The sequence below is a fragment of the Otolemur garnettii genome, unplaced genomic scaffold (genome assembly GCF_000181295.1).
Source record: "Otolemur garnettii isolate 467f Iridium unplaced genomic scaffold, OtoGar3 scaffold00033, whole genome shotgun sequence".
NCBI lineage: Eukaryota > Metazoa > Chordata > Mammalia > Primates > Galagidae > Otolemur > Otolemur garnettii.
In genome coordinates, this window is record NW_003852428.1 from 14,838,898 (window position 1) to 14,859,602 (window position 20,705).

At 39.2% G+C, this 20,705-nt stretch overlaps 1 protein-coding gene across 1 annotated transcript in view; it reads right to left on the bottom strand.

Moving 5' to 3' along the window:
- The window catches only part of MARCH6 (membrane associated ring-CH-type finger 6), a 102,088-nt gene that overhangs the window by 4,218 nt on the left and 77,165 nt on the right, over window positions 1–20,705 (bottom strand). The window contains 5 exon segments of the mRNA XM_012805006.2: window positions 3,655–3,790; window positions 8,031–8,163; window positions 11,403–11,492; window positions 16,508–16,642; window positions 18,606–18,787. Coding sequence (XP_012660460.1) covers window positions 3,655–3,790; window positions 8,031–8,163; window positions 11,403–11,492; window positions 16,508–16,642; window positions 18,606–18,787 — 676 coding nt within the window.

Consider the following 20,705-nt stretch of genomic DNA (forward strand, 5'->3'; position numbering starts at 1 on the left):
AATTCCTGGGCTCAAGCGATCCTCCTGCCTCAGATTTCTGAGTAGCTGGAACTATAGGCGCTCACCACAGAAACTGGCTGATTTTTCTATTTTATGTAGAGATTGGGTCTCAATCTTGCTCAAGATAGTCTTGAACTCCTGAGCTCAAGCAATCCTCCTGCCTCAGGCTCCCAGAGTGCTAGGATTACAGGCATAAGCCACCTTTTCCAGCCTCTACAATACTTTTATAAGGCAAATCAGATCACCTACTCCTACTTATAACCCTCAATGGTTAGGCAGTTTGAAGGGTAGTCTAGGATGAACATCTGCTAAAGGCACCAAGGCAGCCATCGTCTAGCTAGGCATGGGTTTGTGGAAAGGCAAGAACAGCAAAGGCTAGAAGGCTTCCAGTGCTATGCAGTGGACCTGGGGCTTCAGTCCATGGATTATAGGTTTTTGCACTCAGACACCTGGAGGCAGTGGTACACTGAATTTACGCAGTGGCTTTTTAATCTGTTATGGTTCAGATTTTATAAAACAGCTCAGTGGACAGATCTGTGAAGACTGACTAATAACACAATCACCAGAAAGCTGGGTAGGGATGAAAGTAAGACCTGAAAAGTTCTAGTTCTAGAAAAAAAGAGAAATCAAAGGACAGATTTCATTGAGGTCAAAGAGGAAATGATGTGGCAGTTAGTGAAGGAGGTAAGACACTGTATTCAATAAGAGAACACTAAGTGTTCCTAACTTACTTATATAATGGAGAGAAGGGGATGGTAAGTGTGGGGGCTGTACTGTGGCGGGAGTGATTAAGGCCGTAGAGCTACCACAAGGAGAGGGCATCTCTCACAACAGAGGAGGGCAGGAGTTACGAAGGAGAAAGCTCACTGAAGATCTACTTCACTCAATGTGAGCAGATGGCCTGGAGTTGAACCCTGAAGGACACTGGGTGACAAAGCTGGTGGCAATGAGCTATAGGAGGGGTGGGTGCACACGTGCAAGGACACCCGTTTGGAGGCAGCAGTGCAGATCATGGTGAGAAGCAAGTTAACAGCTTGCATTTCTGAGGTGAGAAGACTGAGGGACAGTGAAGCCTGTGCTGAGGGGTTGGGGGGAGGGTGTCTCAGTTAAATCAGCAGGGGAAGGAGCCCCCAGTTCTACAGGACTGCTGTAAGGAAGGGAAAGCATGTGGAGACCTGATGATGAGGGCCAGTAGGTGTTAAGGGCTCTGGGAGGTAGCTCTTACTTTTCACCATGATTTTCTCTACCCTGACTTTCATCTATCACACTTTTGTCAAGGCAGACCTAAGGAGAAATTGTGGCAGTTTATGTACGGTAGCTCAACACAGCCACTCTGTAAAATGTGCACTAATCCTACTGCCTCTACCCATGTCTCACTGTTTAATCTCTTATTTTTGTCTTGACAATTCAATTTTTTTTTTTAAATTTCAGATTAATACAAGGGTACAAAAGATTAGGTTATAATTTAGATAAAGTCCCTGTTGTTTTGTCCCGCACCCAGGAGGTGTGCCATATATCCTTACATTGTGCCCATTAGGTGAGAGCATACCAATTCCCCTCTCTCCCTCTTCTCCTCCCCAACTTGAACTGAATGGGGTTTTTCTCTTGGGTGAGCGTGTATTAGATCATCTACTGGCTTCATTACTAGTATTGAGTACACTGGATACTTGGTTTTCCATTATTGTGATATTTTACTAAGAAGAACGTGTTTCAACTCTATCCAGGAAATAACAATTGTTAACACTTCCTTACCCTAGCATTCCCCCACCAGTGCTTTTTTTTAACTGTGAGGATTTTATATATGTTTTAAATGATGACAACTGAGCAATATCTAACAAAATACACAAAGCCATACCTGACACAAAGTGATCACCAAACATATCAGTATGTGCCAGGAATGTGGTCAGCATTGTGGCAATGAGAAAGTGAATAAAAAGCATTAGAGAAAAGTGAAATTTATTAATTTGCTCAAATCCAAATCTTCTTTGTGGCAGACAAAGAAGGTTCTGAATTCAACTCTCTCTACCCTAGCACCCTCTCACTTTCCAAGCCCACCATACACACACACTCTCAATCTCTCCCAGCACCTCCTACAGATCCAACACTGTGCTAGACAGTGTACGGACAATGGCAGGCAAGATATGCCTTCTCTAAAATCTATAGTTCATCAGTTTCCTGCAAAAGGCAGAGATGAAGAAAGAAAGAGTACCCTGGGTTGCAGGGAAAGCAGGAAACAGAAAATGAGAAATGGTAAGAGGTAGGAGGGACTGGACCGAGAGGGTGGGAATGAAGAAAAGCAGGTGCTGACTGTAAAGAAGGAAGCAAGCGGAAAGCTCCTGAGAGCATGTCCTATTTGTCATTCTGTCTGAAGTACCTACTCTTCTGCCAAAACAAGTAATAAAAACCAATTTTCATCACTAAACATACCATTTCTCCTTTGGAGTTGGCACCTCTTGATATACTGATTGCCTAAGTGTACGTGTATATTTTACTCTTAGTAAATGCTTTGGAGAAGCCTTACACACTTTGAATTCCATTCTTAAAAATACTCTATGAGTCCTCAGAGTAAATAAATTAAATATATAATTTGTTGTACAAAGTGGGGCACACACAAGTAAGGAGGAGTGCTGTTAGTGATAACACACAGGCAGCAGGTATAAACTGGGACCCTCCCAGGCACTGTCTCCCTGCTAGACATCAACAAAGAGGATAGGCCTGCTCATTAGAACATGGAAGGCCTACTGCTATCCCAGGAAGGTGTTTTCTTTTGGCTGTCCTCAATCTCTCACTGAGATCAATCTGTGACAGAGTTTTCAATGGTTTCCTCAAAACAGAGAGCCCTAAGATACTTTTGCAGTAATTTTAGAATCTGTGGGATAATCAGACATCCTGGTGATCCATAGTTAGTAGAAAGGCTTATATAGGCACTCCTAGTAATCCCAGCTACTTGGGAGGCTAAGGCAAGAGAACTGTTTAAGCCCAGGAGTTGGATGTTGCTGTGAGCTGTGATGCCACAACACTCTACCCAGGGCAACAGCTTGAGACGCTGTCTCAAAAAAAAAAAAAAAAAAAAAAATTGAAAAACAGACTAAAGAACTATTTGGAATTGGTATTTTCTTCCCTGAAACTAGTTTCTCTCACTCTTTTCCAACTCTGTAAATGACAAGTCCATATTCCACGTTGCTCTGGCCAGCTGAGTCCTTGATTTCACTTTCCTTCACACCTTTAACACCCAAATGTGTTAGCAAATTCTGTAATCCTACCTCAAAATAGGCTTGGCACCTGTAGCTCAGCGGCTAGGGCACCAGCCACATACATGGGAGCTGGTGGGTTCAAATCCAGCCCAGGTCAGCCAAGCAACAATGACAACTGCAACCAAATAATAGTCAGGCGTTGTGGCGGATGCCTGTGGTCCCAGCTACTTGGGAGGCTGAGGCAGGAGAATCGCTTAAGCCCAGGAGTTTGAGGTTGCTGTGAGCTGTGATGCCATGGCACTCTACCCAGGCAACAGCTTGAGACTCTGTCTGAAAAAAACCTACCTCAAAATATACTGAGAATCCGGACAGTTTCCCTCCTATGATTGATCACTTTAGACACAAAAATTAAGAAATGACAACACAAAGAGTGGCTAGAAAAATGAAACTCTTGGCTTACTTGTCATTTTTAATATGTTCATAAAGGCGCTTAAACTGGCGGACCTGGAAGGACAAGATTCCCATCAATACCACGACCATCAGTAAAAATGGATAAATCCGTCGATGGACTAAGTTTTGCATTTCCGCAGTAACACCTGTAAAACCAAAAAAAGAAAAACTTATTCATGTGGAATTAACAGTGACATGAAGTATGTCCTTTCCCTAGGAAGCATGGCCTGGGAAATGGTAGAGCAGACTTTTAAGGTAAGCTTTCTAAGCCCTAGGTCTATTGACTTTTTTATAATCTATGTGGGTCATGTGCCCTTCCTTTCTCCTCTGGAAAATGCAGGAGCTGGATTAGATGACTACTAAGGTCCTCCTAGCTCAGGTAGGATTCTAATGCTCCACAAGCAGTGGTGTCATTTATATATTTCAACCACTTTACAGTTTACAAACACAAACAAAAACTATAAAACTATGATTATATAATGAAAAATATGTTCCTTGAACCTTTATAACACTCTGATATTTGTTAGTCTACATTTAACTCATGAGTTTTAACTCTTCCTTGGCTGAAGGAGGACAGAAGGAGGCTTTAAAATCTGAGGAACTATTTCCAAGGAAATAAAAAAACTTGTGCAGTGTGCTGTAACAGAAAGAGCATGAGCTTTGCAACTGAGCCTAGAGTCTGAATTCTGCTCCTAATTGTTGAAATCTAGACCCTAGGCAAGATTTTGAGGTTCTATGAACCTGAATTTCCTTATATCTAAAATGCAGTTGATAAAAAACATATTCAAAGGCCATTGTAAGAATATAAGAATTATGTAAAGCATCTAAACCAGGTAAAAAAGTGCTAAAAATGTGCAATTAACAATTTTTTCCCTTCAGAAGTCTTTCCAACAAAACTCATAATAAAATTTTTAATAATGTAAATATGTTAAGGTTTTAGCTTAGAAATCCATATAGTAATTCTTAAGTCTATATACTATTAGTGGGAAGAATCTAATATATATTAGTGGAAGGATATTAAAAAAGAAAATAGATACTCCTACTAGAGCCAAAACAGTAAAGTGTCTAAATGAGTAATTTTTTTTTTTTTTGAGACAGAGTCTCATGCTGTTGCCCAGGCTAGAGTGTTGTGGCATCAGCCTAGCTCACAGGAACCTCAAACTCCTAGGCTCAAGCAATCCTCCCACCTTAACCACCTGAGTAGCTGGGAGTAGCTGAGATAGGCACCCACCACAATGCCCAGCTAATTCTTCTATTTTCAGTAAAGATGAGTCTTGCTCTTGCTCAGGGTGGTCTTGAGCTCCTGAACTCAGGGGATCCTATCACCTTGACCTCACAGTGTGCTAGAATTACAGGCATAAGCCACAATACCTGGCCTAAATGATTAATTTTAATGAAGCATTCAACAAAGCAATGGGCTTTAAAACGTATATATACCGTGTTTCCCCGAAAATAAGGCACTGTCTTATATTTATTTTTTCTCAAGAAGACACACTAGGGCTTATTTTCAGGGAATGTCTTCCTCTCTGTGCCGAAATGCATAGCATGGCAGATACGCTGCATAGCCACACCTATCACTAGGTCGTCTTATAGGGGTAGGGCTATAACAAATGCATAGAAATCTTGCTAGGGCTTATTTTGGGGGTAGGTCTTTTTTTGGGGAAAACACAGTGTGTGTGTATATATATTTCTTCTTCTTATTTTTTTTTTTTTTGAGACAGAGTCTCACTATGTCGCCCTCGGTAGAGTGCCATGACGTCACAGCTCACAGCAACCTCAAATTCTTGGGCTTAAATGATTCTCTGGTCTCAGCCTCCCAAGTAGCTGGGACTAAAGGTGCCTGCCACAATGCCTGGCTATTTTTTGTTGCGGTTGTCATTGTTGGTTAGCTGGCCTGGGCCGGGTTCTAATTCACCACCTTCAGTGTATGTGGCCAGCACCATGACCACTGTGCCGTGGGTGCTGAGCCTAAAATGTATATTGTTTTGAGATAGGGTCTTGCTGAGTTGTCCCAGAAAAGAATACAGGGGCATCATATAGCTCATTGCAACCTCCAACTTCCCAGCTTAAGCAACCCTCTTGCCTCAGCCTCCCATGTAGCTGGGACTAACAGGTGCACACAACTTCACTCAACTAATTTTACTATTTTGTGTATGAGTGTGTCGCTGTTGTTGTCTCACTCTTGCTCAAGTTTCAAATATTCCTGCATGTATATTTTAATATGGTATGTATGGGTATGTATGATATTTGGCATAGTCACCATTACAACCAAATAAAAGTCTTTAAGTTTCTATTGAGAAGAAACCAGAAAACAATTAATTCCGTTTGCTCGTTGTGGCTCTTCAGGTTAACTGTTCCCTGTGTTCCATGCCATCCTACAGACTTATGGACACATCACTTGGCCTTCCTCTATCAAACCTGTGCTTACCTTGCTTTCTGCCTAAAATCTATATTCAGGGCCAACCATGGTGGCCCACACCTGTAATCCTAGCACTTTGGGAGACCGAGATGACTGGATTATTTGAGTACAGAAGGTCAAGACCAACCTGAGCAAGAATGAGATCCCGTCTCTACTACAAACAGAAAAATTAGCCGGCTCGGCAACTATAGCTCAACCGGCTAAGGCGCCAGCCACGTACATCTAAGGTGGCGGGTTCGAATCCCCAGCCCGGACCCGCCAAACAACAATAATGGCTGCAACCAAAAAATAGCCGGGCGTTGTGGCGGGCGCCTGTGGTCCCAGCTACTTGGGAGGCAGAGGCAGGAGACTCGCTTGAGCCCAGGAGTTGGAGGTTGCTATGAGCTGTAATGCCATGGCACTCTACCCAGGGGGACAGCTTGAGGCTCTGTCTCAAAAAAAAAAAAAAAAAAAAAAAAAATTAGCCAGGAATTGTGGTGGGTGCCTATAATCCCAGCTACTTGAAAAGTTGAGGGAGGAGGATCATCCAAGCTCGGGAGTTTAAAGACCCCATCTCTAAAAATAGCTGGGCATTGTGGTGGTACCTGTAGTCCCAGCTACTTGGGAGACTGAGGCAAGACAAGAGGATTATTGCTCAAGACCAAGAGTTTGCAGTTCCTGTGGGCTATGATGCCACGGCACTCAACCCAAGGTGACTAAGTGAGACTCTGTCTATAAATAAATAAATAAATAAAATAAAATCTGTATTCACTGAGAACAATGAGACTATTCGAAGTCAAGCAAGGGTTTCTCTGAAAGATAAAGGTCACCCACAAAGGGCACTTCTAAGGGGCTGGGAAAGTTCTATACATACTTGTGTTCATGCTACACTTCAACAGAAAGTCTGGTTATGTTTTTAAGCCCCTCTCTCATAGTTAGGTAAAAAAGAGAAGGCCATTTCTGGTAGAAGAATACGACAAAAGTATAGAGAGAAGAGTGAGATGAGGACATAGTATGTTTGAGAAAAGGCTATTCTGTAGTTCTGTAATGAAAACTCAGAGCACATCGCACAGACTGAGACCAAATCAAGTCCAGATCAAAGCAAGAAAATGTAAAATATTTTCTTATAAAACTTGCCAAAGAGTCAGATTGTATTAAAGGCCACAGAGGAACCAACAAAAAAGGTTCACCAAAGAGGTACAGGGAGTTTCATTCCTTTGAGAGGTCTTGTGGCTGCAGGGTAAGGAATGAATTAGTATTAGCAGGTTCAAAGCTAAGAAAGCAGATAGGAGGCTGCTGAAGTTAAGGTGAGAGACAACACCGCAACAAAAGTCACAAGCAAAGGCACAAGAGAGACCACTGAGCTATGGAGAAAAGATGCATAAAGCAACATGGATAGCCCTCAAGGTTTCTGATGTACACAATTTGCTGGATAATAACATTAGTCACTAAGAGAATTCAGGGGACGGAGAAGATTTGGAGGGGAATCTTTGTGCTAATGCTTGTAAAAATATGCTGTGTTTAAGGTCTTGTGAGGATTTTTCAGTATACAATCAACAAGATGAAGTCTTTTAAGTTAAGGACCTGTTAGACATTATTATCTCCTCTTTGGTTTTTTTTTTATCCTTAAGAATTTTTTTAAATGAGCCATGCTGATACTTTTGCTTAATTTCTAAGTATATAATCACAGCACTTCTACTCAGAAGAAAACCTAAAGGAAACCTAACCCTGCCTCCTGGTACAATATATATAATGTACAGCATATACTTTCAATGCTTTATCACCCATGTAGAGAAAAAAAAGTACCAAAGAACATCATGACCTCCACATCTTAATCCACAAAGTCAAATCTAAAGTAGTATTTTGAAATCATGTCTTTAGCTAAATAAAGTTCCTGCAGTCATAGAGCCTTTGTTACTGGAAGCAACAAGAATGTAGTGATATTAATAAAAGTGCTCTTTTAAGGCTCTACAACCGGTATTACTCACCTAGTAAAGGAACAATGCCAGATGCTATGACATACGGTACACACAGGGAAAGCAAGAGCACAGAGATCACTGGAGCTGCCAGTTTACGAATGATATAGTGAAGGTCAATGTTCCGGATGCCATTTGCATACACCTGAAACATTGGGGAAAAAAATAATTAGGACAAAGATAAAGGACAAATTCTTCCCGATTAATAGATCGATCTCTACTAAATCACAATAAACTGAATCCTCTAACCTGAAAGGATTCAAACTAAACAGTAATGATTTTCCAAACTCAAAGCAAATTGTGTAATAGAAACATAAGCACAGCACCCACACGTTTCTGAAGAAGCGCATTTACCTACCAACACTTTGCAGTTAACTCAGCTAAGTGATAAGACACTAATCTAGAATCATAACTTATGCTATCCTTGCACTACATGATACCAGATGACAGTCAATGTTACTTGAAGAACACATAACTTGAGGTTATGTGGTCCATATATATCTTATGTAAGAGTGACTTGTATTATTATTCGAGATTGCACTCATTTTATCTGAATGTGACGAGAAAACCCTATAAATAGAAAACATGTTCTAAAAAGTTTGTATAAATCAAATTTTAAAAAATCAGAAGGTATTTTATGTTTAAAAACTTAGTATGAAGGAATTCTATAGTAAATACAAAATCCAAGAATTTCTAGAATGTGCCATCATCTTATCCAGAAAGTTCTACTAGATAGTACTGTAGGAAAGATTGGATGAAAGTGGAAAAACCTTGGGAATGGCAAATATGGATAGAGTGCACAGAGGGACAAGATAGAAGAGTGTTGTTCTTGTTTTCTTCCCCTCTTAGTCCAGTTACCCAATGTAGAAGTAACTCAGTAACATAGCCTCAAGGATTTAAACAATAAACAGGCTTAATCCTTCAAAGGCATTCTTCCATTCCCCAAGACACCTAGTTAACACACATGCATTTTAATTAAGGAAGCCAGGCACCTCAGTGTTTCTCAACCAATCTAAACCATTTTACTTAAATTTATACACATACGTGCCCACACAGAAACATACATGTATGAGAAAATAATGCATTAGAGAACAAAACATTAAAAAGAGCAGTGATGTTTCTGCCTCCAGCCATGAATTAAACCCTTATCCCTACACATCTTTGTAAGAGCCAGAGTCTTACTTACCTGGAGACTGGAGTGGACTGATCTATACTCTGAAGCCAATCCCAGTGGCTTTCACAATTAGCCCATATAGTAACATGCAAACACACAGCAATTCCTTAGCTTCCCCAACCCCATTCCTAAGAATCAAAATCTTGAGATAGAGGCATTTTCTTGACTAATTTTCTTGTGTACAGGCCAAGAACTGTCATCTTTACTGCCCAAATATCAAACGGGGTGTGCCTTCACTGCAGAACTGTATCACCTTTTTTATCTGGTGCTGGCCTAAAAGAGCTGCCCACAAGTACATTTTCTAGGTAATGTACTAAAAACCTAAGTACCAAAATCTGTCATATTGGCTATTTTAAATAGAAATTTTCCTAAAATGAATTACCATACTTCCTAGTCTTATTATCAGAGTACAAGCACATCTATCTTTTTCAAGATTATCGCCAAAACAACCAAATTATCTGACAGTTGCATAATACAATAATAAATAGTCTTAGGTGCTGTATTCTGAAATAGCTCTGCTTTTTTAATGGTTTTTTTTTTCACTCTTGTCTTTTATTAACTGCCTTAAGGAATAAGCCCTTTCCTCCTGTCTGCTACAGGCTTAGAAATATTAATATCAAGTTTTATCAGAATTTGTGCCCTGTGAAAAGCACTTTCTGCTTCTATTGTGGACAGGATTCTAGGCCCTTTAAGATACTGATTAACCTTCAGGTAAGGGAAGACTTACAAGTAGCTGGTGAAAATTCATAGCAGTGTCAACCTAAAAGTAGAAGCTAAGGCAAAAGTAATATATGAAGAGTTTATTTGGGCCAAGATTGAGGACTGCAATCCAGGACACAGATTGGAGTTGCCCTGAATATACAACTCAATTAGCAGCAGGTTTCCAAGTAGGTTTTTAAAGGTAAAAAAGGTGGGGGAGATGAGGTAGGAGGCAGGGAGTGCTGATACAAAGCTGTTTGTCAGGAACTCTCATTGGTTTAGAGAAGTAGCACTGATCAGTGAACAGCGACTATATGTTGTTAAGCTATAAAGTATGGTTTATAGTGTCCTGTGGAAATAACAGACAATTTCCAGAGATGAATACATAGCTCAAAGGAGGGCAGGGGTAATAAGAAATTAAGTGTGGTCTCACTTTATATCTTTCCAGGCTAATAATAAAAGGATTTGCATTCCTCAGATAAAAATTCCTTTCTTTTCTTAGTAGCTTGGAAGACCAGAATATCCCACCTCAAAATATGTCTCTTTTGCATTAAGGATCATTTTGAGCTGATGGCAGCTAAGAAATAGCAGAAGCAAAAAAGCTCCCTGTCCTCCCTCTACCTGCCTAAAAGCAGGTCATAAATTTACAAAGATTAAAGATGACCTACCATCCTCCTCACCAGGAAGGACAAAGGTCAACCTGATGACAGCTTAGGATGCTTGTGGGCCTGGACATGGCACTAGAGAGGCCTAGATCAACAAGCTTTACTAACTGGCCTTTAGCTATGCCACCTGTTTGCCTTCCCCCCAAGCTGCTGTCTCTAGGGGCTCAAACTTTGTCATTTTCCTGAATTTATTATTCTTTCTTGAAGATTCACTGGCACATAAAGTGACGTCTTTGAAAATTACTCATTCTCTGGGTATCTCCTATGTAGATATGAAGTGTGTATTTTAATACAACTTGTTTTTCTCTTGTTAATCTTTTATTATAGACATCCGTTCTGACTGAAAACATATGAGGGTTGAGGAAAACATAATTTTTCTTTCTTTACAAGCAAACCAAAACTGCCTTCTCTCTTAAAAAAAAAAAAAAATTATATATACTCATTAAAGAAAATGTGGAAGACTTAGAAAAGTAAAAAAATTATAACTAAGAGTTATATCAGATGACTCATGCCTGTAATCCTAGCACTCTGGGAGGCTGAGGTGGACAGATCACCTGAGCTCACGAGTTTGAGACCAGCCTGAGCAAGAGTGAGACCCCATCTCTAAAAAACAGCTGGGTGTTGTGGCGGGTGCCTATAGTTCCAGCTACTTGGGAGGCTTAGGCAAGAGAACTGCTTGAGCCCAAGAGTTTGAGGTTGTTGTGAGCTATGATAACAAGGTACTCTACTGAGGGTGACAAAGTGAGACTGTGTCTCAAAAAAAAAAAAAAAAAATCAAGTTCTATTAGCCAAACACAATCACAACCAGTTCTAGATTGTCTTGCTCTGAAAACTGATTTTGCTTACCTGTTCAATTACAGTTTTCAGCCACCACTGAGGACCCATCAGCGTTATAGCTGCTATGATCTTGGCATGCAAGACTCCAAGTGCCCAGTCCTAGAATAATAAAAACCACTTTAACACACTTCTGTTGTTTTTAACAACAAACCTAGCAAGAAGTCTGTATAATATTTTTTCATTATTTCACTTCAAATCAGAAGTTCTGTAGGACTGGTTAACAATTTTATAGAAGATTATTATATACTGGAAAATCCAGGGTTTTTTTTTTTTAATCCAATATTCAATGTTTCCATCAAAAATCATTCATGTATCTTTCAGAAATTTACATGATTTTCCCAACATAATTGGGCTAGACCTTAATGGAGAGCTTAATAAACAACCGAAATAAATACCATTATTTTATTTCTTTTTTTTTGGAGAGTCTCACTATGTCATCCTGAGTAAAGCGCCATGGCATCACAGTTCACAGCAACCTCCAATTCTTGGGCTTAAGAGATTCTCTTGCCTGCCTGAGCCTGCCAAGTATCTGGGACCGCAAGGACCCACTACCATGCCTGGCTATTTTTTGTTGCAGTTGTTTAGTCGGCCTGGGCTAGGTTCGGTGTACATGGCTGGCAATGTAACCACCCTGCTACAGGCGCTGAGCCTTATCATTTTATTTAATCAAACCATCCTTAGGCTATTTTACTGGTTTTAACCGAGCTGATTTAGGACAAAGTAAGACTATGGAGCTAAGTCTGGCTTAAGAAACCTTTCCTTAGCCAGGCATTGTGGCAGGCACCTGTAGTCCCAGCTACTTGGGAGGCTGAAGCCAGAGAATCGCTTAAGCCCAAGAGTTTGAAGTTGCTGTGAGCTGTAACGCCATGGCACTCTACCGAGGGTGACATAATAAGATTCTGTCTCAAAAAAAAAAAAAAAAAGAAAGAAACCCTTCCAAAGGCTCACAAATAGCTTCCGGTGTGGAGCATGTCCAGTTCTACTGAGCTCTTACTAGGCTCCTCATGGTACACCTGCCTCTAGCCAGAGTGACTGCCACACCCTACCACATCATGTCTTAAAAAATGAAAATTAGATCACAGAAGTAGACTTCACTGCTTAGCGACCTTAAAGTACTTTTTAGCATGGGACACAAAATCCTTCAAAGGTTAGTCTTTATCTTTAAAAAAAAACAGCCCATGTAACACTTAGGTCTATTCTCACCATAAACCAAAAATTACACAGAGAAGGCTAGAGTACTCTGTGATTACTACCTCAAATAGTATCCTGATTCCTCCCAGCAATAAACACAGTTGCATTTGGTATGTATTAACCACAGTTCTTCCCTATGCATTCGCATCTATCCATGTATGTGTCCCATAGAAAATATGCAGTATCATTTTTATACAACATTTGCTCATTTTGTTTATTCTCCTCTTCATTGTTTACCATCTCGAGGCCAACGTTCTCATTTACTGGACTAGTGCTCTAAGAATCTTCTTCAAATAGGGTGAGGTTGATACCTTGAATACCCTCAAATGTCAATCAACATCGTGACAGGTGAATGGCTAAATGACATTTTGTCTGGGAATAGGAAACTTGGTTTTTGTCACTTTCATCTCAGTTGTCTATAAACTCTCCTCTATCTTATGGCTTTCAGTGCTATAGAAAAAAAGTTCAACAGCACTATGTGTGTTTTTGTAGAGACAGAGACTTTATCATCCTGGCTAGAGTGCCATGGAGTCACACAGCCCACAGCAACCTCCAACTCTTGAGCTTAGGTGATTCTCTTGCCTCAGCCTTTGACAGTCCCGAGTAGCTGGGACTACAGGCGCCCACCACAATGCCCAGCTATTTTTTTGTTGCAGTTTGGCTGGGGCTGGGTTTGAACCCACCACCCTTGGTATATGGGGCCGGCGCCCTACCCACTGAGCCATAAGGGCTGCCCAGCACTATGATTTTTGTTTAAAGTCTGTTAAGATTTCTTTTTAGCTTCAGAATTAAAAACTTTTACCCATATTTACCCAAATGTTTTCCTATAATCTCATTTCATCAATCTCATCTCATAAAATCTAATGACCCTGTGCAACCTACAGAATCAGATCTTTCTTCAATTCAGTTAATTTTTTCTATTTTTGTTTCCATGCTGACTCACATTTTCTCCTTCTGGAAACCCCACTACTACTATATTAAGTCTCCTGCACATATTCTCCAAAACACTTTTCTTTCCCTTCAACTCCCATTTCAGTTATGCTCTGTTTTTCATTGATCCTCCAGGGCCTCCAATCCAAGCCCAATGGTGACCAACCAGATCTTCATTCATCTACTGAATTGGCTTGGAATTCATACTAGACAGCTTCACAATTTGTGCTCTGATTTAGTGCTGCTATTTGTGTGCTGAGTGTGCACAAAGTAGTGTGTTCACTCTCCTCGCTGGAAACTCATGGCTCTGCAACCGCTCTGTCACGGGCATGTAATCTGACTCTCTGCTTGAGCTTTCTGTGGCTGCTGAACCCTCCTTATATAAAGCACTTAGTTCCTCTGCAGCATCAAGGAAGCTCAGGTCTGACTAAGGATATCATAAAGGGTTTCAAAGGAATCTTTTATCCCCCTAGACCTTTGACAGAGCAAGCCAATAGTCTCCTACTGAGGAACACGGAGAAAACTTCTTTGCTTTTTCTATATCTTTCCAGGCTCACAGGCAGGCAAGATCGAACTCACCAATTCAGCTTTCTCTCAGACCTATGGGAGTCTATAATTTTTTCTTAAGAGAGGGAGGTCTGACTCTGTTCTTTAGGCAGTAGCACTATAATAGCCCACTGAATCTTCAAACTTCTGGGCTCAAGTAATCTTCCCGTATCAGCCTTCCAAGGAGCTATGACTACAGGCACATGCTCCCATGCCCAGCTAATTTTGTTGTTGTTGTCATTGTCTGGCAGGCCCAGGCTAGATTAGAATCCACAAGCTCTGGTATATGTGGCCGGCACCCTTAGCCACCGAGCTATAAGCGCCAAGCCTGCTCAGCTAATTTTTAAAAATTCTTCTACAGATGACATCTCACACATTGCCTAGGTTGATCTCAAATTCTTGTGCTCAAGTGATCCTCCCACCTCAGCTTCTCAAGCAGTTGGAATTATAGCCACAAGCCACCATGCCTGGCTGCTGTTAAAAGACATTTGACATGTGGTCATAAAAGGCAATGCATCTTCTACCTAGTTTGTGGAGACACTCATTTCCCTAAGACAGCAATATAAGAAGCCCAACTACATTGAGGCTACCAAGCTATAAAAGAAGCCCAGGCACATCTAGAAGCTCTAGCTGATAGCCCCAGATGGGTACCAACCAACAATTAGTCTCAACCCCAAAATTACCAATGATGTTATCGCCAAATGATCCCAGCCATCGCTGTCAAATCACTCCCAGCCATGACCCCAGATACCATGAATACAGACAAACCAATATGCCCTATCTTAACTTCTGACCCATAGACACTGTTAGTAAAATTAAAATGGTTGTCTTAAGCCACTAAGTTGTAGGATAACTTGTTACAGAGCAGTAACTGAAGACCCATCAACCTTTCGCTGAATCAATTATTCTGTTAGGTACCACAAAATAGTAATTTTGTAATTCTGTTTACCTCTCTACCTTTATTAGCTGTAAAAATAAAAAAAATAGCTTTTCTTCCATTATTGCTGGTACTTAACTACCTTACAATATAGCTTTTACAGAAAGACATTAACATGCTTAATTATAGGTGCTCCTTGACTGAAGATGGGGTTACCTCCTGATAAACCCACCATAAGTTGAAAACAGTTAAGTCAAAAAAGCAGTTAATACACCTAACATGTCAAACATCACAGCTTAGCCCAACCTAACTTAAACATGTTCAGCATATTTATAATAGCCTAAACTTGGACAAAATCATTTAACACGAAGTCTATTTTACAATGAAGTACTGAACATCTCACACAATCTACTAAATAACATACTAAAAGTGAAAAACAGAACAATTGTGTGGGTACTCAAAAGTACAGTTCCTATGGAATGTATATCACTTTCATACCATCACCATGTTATAGGCAAAAATTCATAAAGTTGTAAGCCAGGTCTGTACTTTTCTTTATTACTTATTTCTCTCATCAATTCTAGTCTATGAGCCAGATTAGAAAAGAGGCAGTTCCCCATATATGCATGCTCTGTCTCACTTCCACGCCTGCCCTTTGGCTCTTTCCTGGAATATATGTATAACCTCCATAGTTGACCACCTCCCTACACTGTTAAGGATCCCTCTCCTACAGCGCTCTGGGCTTCCCTTAATCACACAACAGAATGCCTGTGCTCCTGTAGCTTTCCTACCAGAATATAAGGGCCTTAGGAAGTTTCCCTATTAGCTTCATTTTCATCTGTGTTACAGGATACAGGGTTTGGAACCATTTTAAAGCACTTAAGTAAATGTTTTCATGTAAATGAAGTTTAGGGAGGTCCTCTACCTGGAAAGCAGAGGAAGGAAAATATGGTCCCCAAAATTTTCAATGTCAGAAAAATATACTATAACACACCATGATTAAAACAAAGCATTAAAAGCCTTTGAATGACTGAAATCAACGCCTCGTTTTTTCCCCTTATATTTACTATAGTGTTAAGAACCTCAGGTTACAAATACAATAAAGAAGGTCTTTTTCCATGAGCTTTAAGACTTTTGCTGGGTCCTACATGGGTCCCCCTACAATGCTCTTTTTAATGAGTTATAATTTTGTTGGAAAACATGCTGTAATTATTCAAAGGTATTCAAGTCTCAAAGTCAAAAGGAACAAGATATTTCACTCTATTTCAAAGGTAAAAAAAAATCCACACAAACTAGTTTGTTATCTTTAAACAACGGAGAAGCCCAAATGAATAGACAGTGATGTTTTAACCTATAATGTAAGCTCTTCTCTAAAAGAGTTATATGACCTGCGTATTTTGGAAGCAAAAGATTAAAGGGCAGTAATTAACCTTTTACAAAGGTTCCTAGAATGGAAAAAAAGTTAGGGAGTCTTTCTAAACCAACTGCTTAAAATCACTTATAATATACTTAATCATTATTTTCTGATCCCAAATCTTCAATGAAATAAAAGCAAAAGATATCCATTTACCTGCCATGGATAAAAAAGAGGAGTCTGATCCAAGGGAACCCTCAGGGGAGCAACAATAACCAGCTCAAACAGGAGCCCCAGGAGGAGAGGGACAACTCCAGCTAGCAGCACTGCAACTATCAAAGTCTTCATTATCTATTAGGAAACAAGGAACCACATCATTGAAGAGAATCTTTTGGACTTTAAGCCAAACTCTTTATTCCATTTTGAGGTTTATTTTTCTTCTTGGGTCTGATGCCTAAGAGAACTACTTGGTTCCACAGGCAACTGGTTCCAGGACTCCTACATAGACCAAAATCTGCAAGTGCTCAAGTCCATTATATAAAATAGCATAGTATTTGCACATAACCCACACACATCCTCTTGTATACTTTAAATCTCTAGATTACTTATGATACCTAATACAATGTAAATGCTAGGTAAATAGTTGCTATACTATATTGGTTTAATTTTTTTTATTACTCTATTGTTATTTTTCCCCCTAAATTTTTGACCCATGGAGGTGGAAGGCTAACTATATTACCTTAAACAACTTACACTTTATGTTACATGTTTCAATGAGATTTCTTAAATATGTGACTGTAAGGGTTCAAAAGATAATGAAAACCTGAAATTACTATGCATTGCTAGTATAAAAAGGGGAAATTACAGACAATTCCTTTTCCTATATACTATATATTAATAGGCGGCTGTGCTGTTTTTCTCACAATGTCATTCTTAGAACTAGGCTTCTGTTCGTCCAAGAAAAGCCAGTGATTGGCCAAGGTCACTGGTCCAATGGTGTCCTACCCATTGGCTGCTCTGTGATCCCTGAGGTAGATTAGTATAGGGGAAGGGCTCTGCACAATTTTAATTAAGAAAATTAATAAAGCTTATCAAACTAGGCTCCCTTTAGAACAGAGTGATCCAACAGAACTTACTATTATATAGAAACACCTTATAACTGTCCAATATGGTAGCCATTTAGCCACATAGCAAGAGTATTAGACAGTACAGGTCTAGAATTTAAACTAAAAGGTAAAACAATAAAGCTGACACAAAGAGAAAAGGAGATATTATGAAAGAGTAACTACAAAATCCTGACAAAGAAATTAGTGTTTAAAGTGGCCTTAGATGCAGTGAGTACACCCGTTTCCATAAGAGACTAAGTATGGTACGTGTAGAAGATTTAGTATTAGTTTCTTTACATGGCAATTTGTGATAGGGAAAAATATCAAATGAAAACCCAAATTAGCTGGTTTCTGTATTTTAAACATAGCTAAGTGTCCCATTATCTTATAAATTAAATTGTAATTATATACCTTTGCTCACAATATACAGTCTCTTACTATAAAAATGGATTTTGTTTTTCATTAACAACAATTATTAAATGGATACTGAACTTCTAGTGAAATCAAAACATAAATCCATATACAGAATTAGAGTTGATTACACAAATGAAAAGTCATCTACAGGGACTTACACATACTTATTACTTGTAGCCAACATCACTTACATACATAAAGCACCATACTAGGATAACCATCTTATAGTGGTTTTTTTTTAACCCCACATTTGTGGGAAACCAAGTTCTTTACTGACAGCAATAACTTCAATTATTTCTTATATTTTCATATTAGCCAAACATTCTTGAATTAGCAATAGACTGTATAAAGAAATCTCATTTATTATCCAAAAAACATTGACTGTATCTTAAGTCAAGATGTTATATATTCAAACAGATCAAAAATCAAATTTCATTAAAAAAACCAATAAAGGAAAATGCTTTAAAAATTCGATTTTAAATTCTGCAGATTTCACTTCTTAAAAATGCAATCTCCAAAAATAAGTTTTTCTAATTTTTAATTAATTTCTTATTCAAGGGCCTTACTAGATCACATGGTAGAATGCTTCTCTTTTAACTCTCAAATACATCTGCATGCAGATTTCAGAATGAACCAGAAAGCTATTTTAAAGAGATATTCCTTCTAATTAAAAAAAAAAAAAACCTCTCAACACTATCAACATAATGAGAAGACAAATACAAGTGAATACAAAGAGTTTTAAAAATAACTAGAAAAATATTTGCAAGATTAATCTTTTATTACAGAACACCTACCATGAGAGACCACTCTTTAACCTTCTGGAAGATCACTCTGCGTCCCTGGGGCATCCATGCCACCAGCACTGTCACAGCTCTTATGGTTAGCCAACAAACATAGAGACCACAGGCAGCTGTGTAGAGCTCATGGATTTTGGCAGTCCCTGTCCAAAATGACATTAACCAACGGCCAGCAAATACTGCAAACAGAAAGGCAAATAACTGAGATATGAGGTTGGATAAAGAAAATTGTGATCTTTAAGTTGTTCTATTAATACTTTCACATTTGGAAAAAGGTAACAATATACAGTATTAATGTCTTCATCAAAAACCAAAGATTTGGTTTTGCACAAATTGATTAAGACACAACCAAAACACAGTAGTCAATAGGGATAAACTGTACTGGGGTACATACTCTATGATTTGCCTTGCCAATTACTGTTTTTTCAGCCTGAAAGGCTTTTTGGGGAAATTGTTGTTTTTACCACCAGATGAAACCATTATCCATATGAGAGGACAAAGGAGAATTTCTTTTCCAGTATTTGTGCTGTAAATACTTTTAATACTTGGGAACATTACAAATAATGTACAATAACTTTCTTCCAATTGGCTCATTCAACAAGACAGAAAACTAAAAGAGGTGGGATACAATGATTTAAAGCCCAGTAATCAAAGAATACCGTAATAATTTTCTTAGAAAAAAACTGAGACCATCCAAATATACAGGAATGTAAAAAACAGATCTGTTGTTAGAAATATATCGTACAGTGTACCCACAACAACTTTTCAGGCAGAAAGAAAGAAACAAACTGTGGTAACGTTCTTTCCATGATTACTTCTCAGTAAGGCTAGAGCAAGACCTACATTTCTAGTGTACGTTTTCCCTATGGATTGCCTTCCTAATACAGTGGTGTCATTTTTGAATATCTGAAAAGAGCTTGTGGCTATCCTGAGCATTTTTCATTTATTCTTTTAACAACCCTGCCCCCTCAATGAGGATATGACCTCTATTTTAAAAGATTATAAATTAAGGCTCACCAAAAGTGTTTTGCCCAAAGTCACACTGGTTAGAGATGAAATCGAATGCATGTCTACATGACAAAGCTTGTGCTCTTGACCACTGAACTACACTGCCTCAAATCAAACTAAACCAGCTCAACAATCAAGTCTTACAAGGCATAATGCTGATAACACAAACTTCTTACAAACTCGCAAAACAACTTGCGTATAAAAATAACTTTTTTTTTTTAAAAGAGGAATTGCTTGAGCTCTCAGTGATGATATTTTATTTATTTATTTACTTATTTAGAGACAGAGTCTCACTTTATCGCCCTTGCTAGAGTGCTGTTTTGTCACAGCTCACAGCAACCTCCAGCTCTTGGACTTAGGCAATATTCTCATGCCTCAACCTCCTGAGTAGCTGGGACTACAGGTGCCTGCCACAATACCCGGGTATTTTTTGTTGCAGTTTAGCTGAGACTGGGTTTGAAGCCATCACCCTCGGTACCAGCACCCTACCCACTGAGCCACAGGTACTGCCCTAAAAATAACTCTTTTGAAGATAAACACTTGGCTTGGCACCTGCAGCTCAAATAGCTAAGGCACCAGCCATATACACCAGAGCTGGTGGATTCGAATCCAGCCGGGGCCTGCCAAACAACCATGACAACTACAACCAAGAAATAGCTGGGCATTATGGCGGGAGCCTATAGTCCCAACTACTTGGGAGGCTAAGGCAAGAGAATTGCTTAAGCCCAGGAGTTGGAGGTTGCTGTGAGCTGTGATGCCACGGCACTCTACCCAGGGCAACAACTTGAGACTCTGTTTTCAAAAAAAAAAAAAAAAAAAGACAAACACTTAGGTATATATATTACATGAATAAACATGCAAGTTCATTTGAAGATATCAAAATCATAACTTCTGTAATAAACATGCAAGTTCATTTGAAGGTATCAAAATTATAACTTCTGTAAAAATATCTAGTGTTCTATACATACTTCTCTAGAGTTTACATTTTTTGGTTTGGGAAATTTTTCATTTGTTTTAAATGTAATGGCCATTTTCTTTTTTGGGGGCTGGGGGGACAGAGTCTCAAGCTGTTACCCTGAGTAGAGTGCC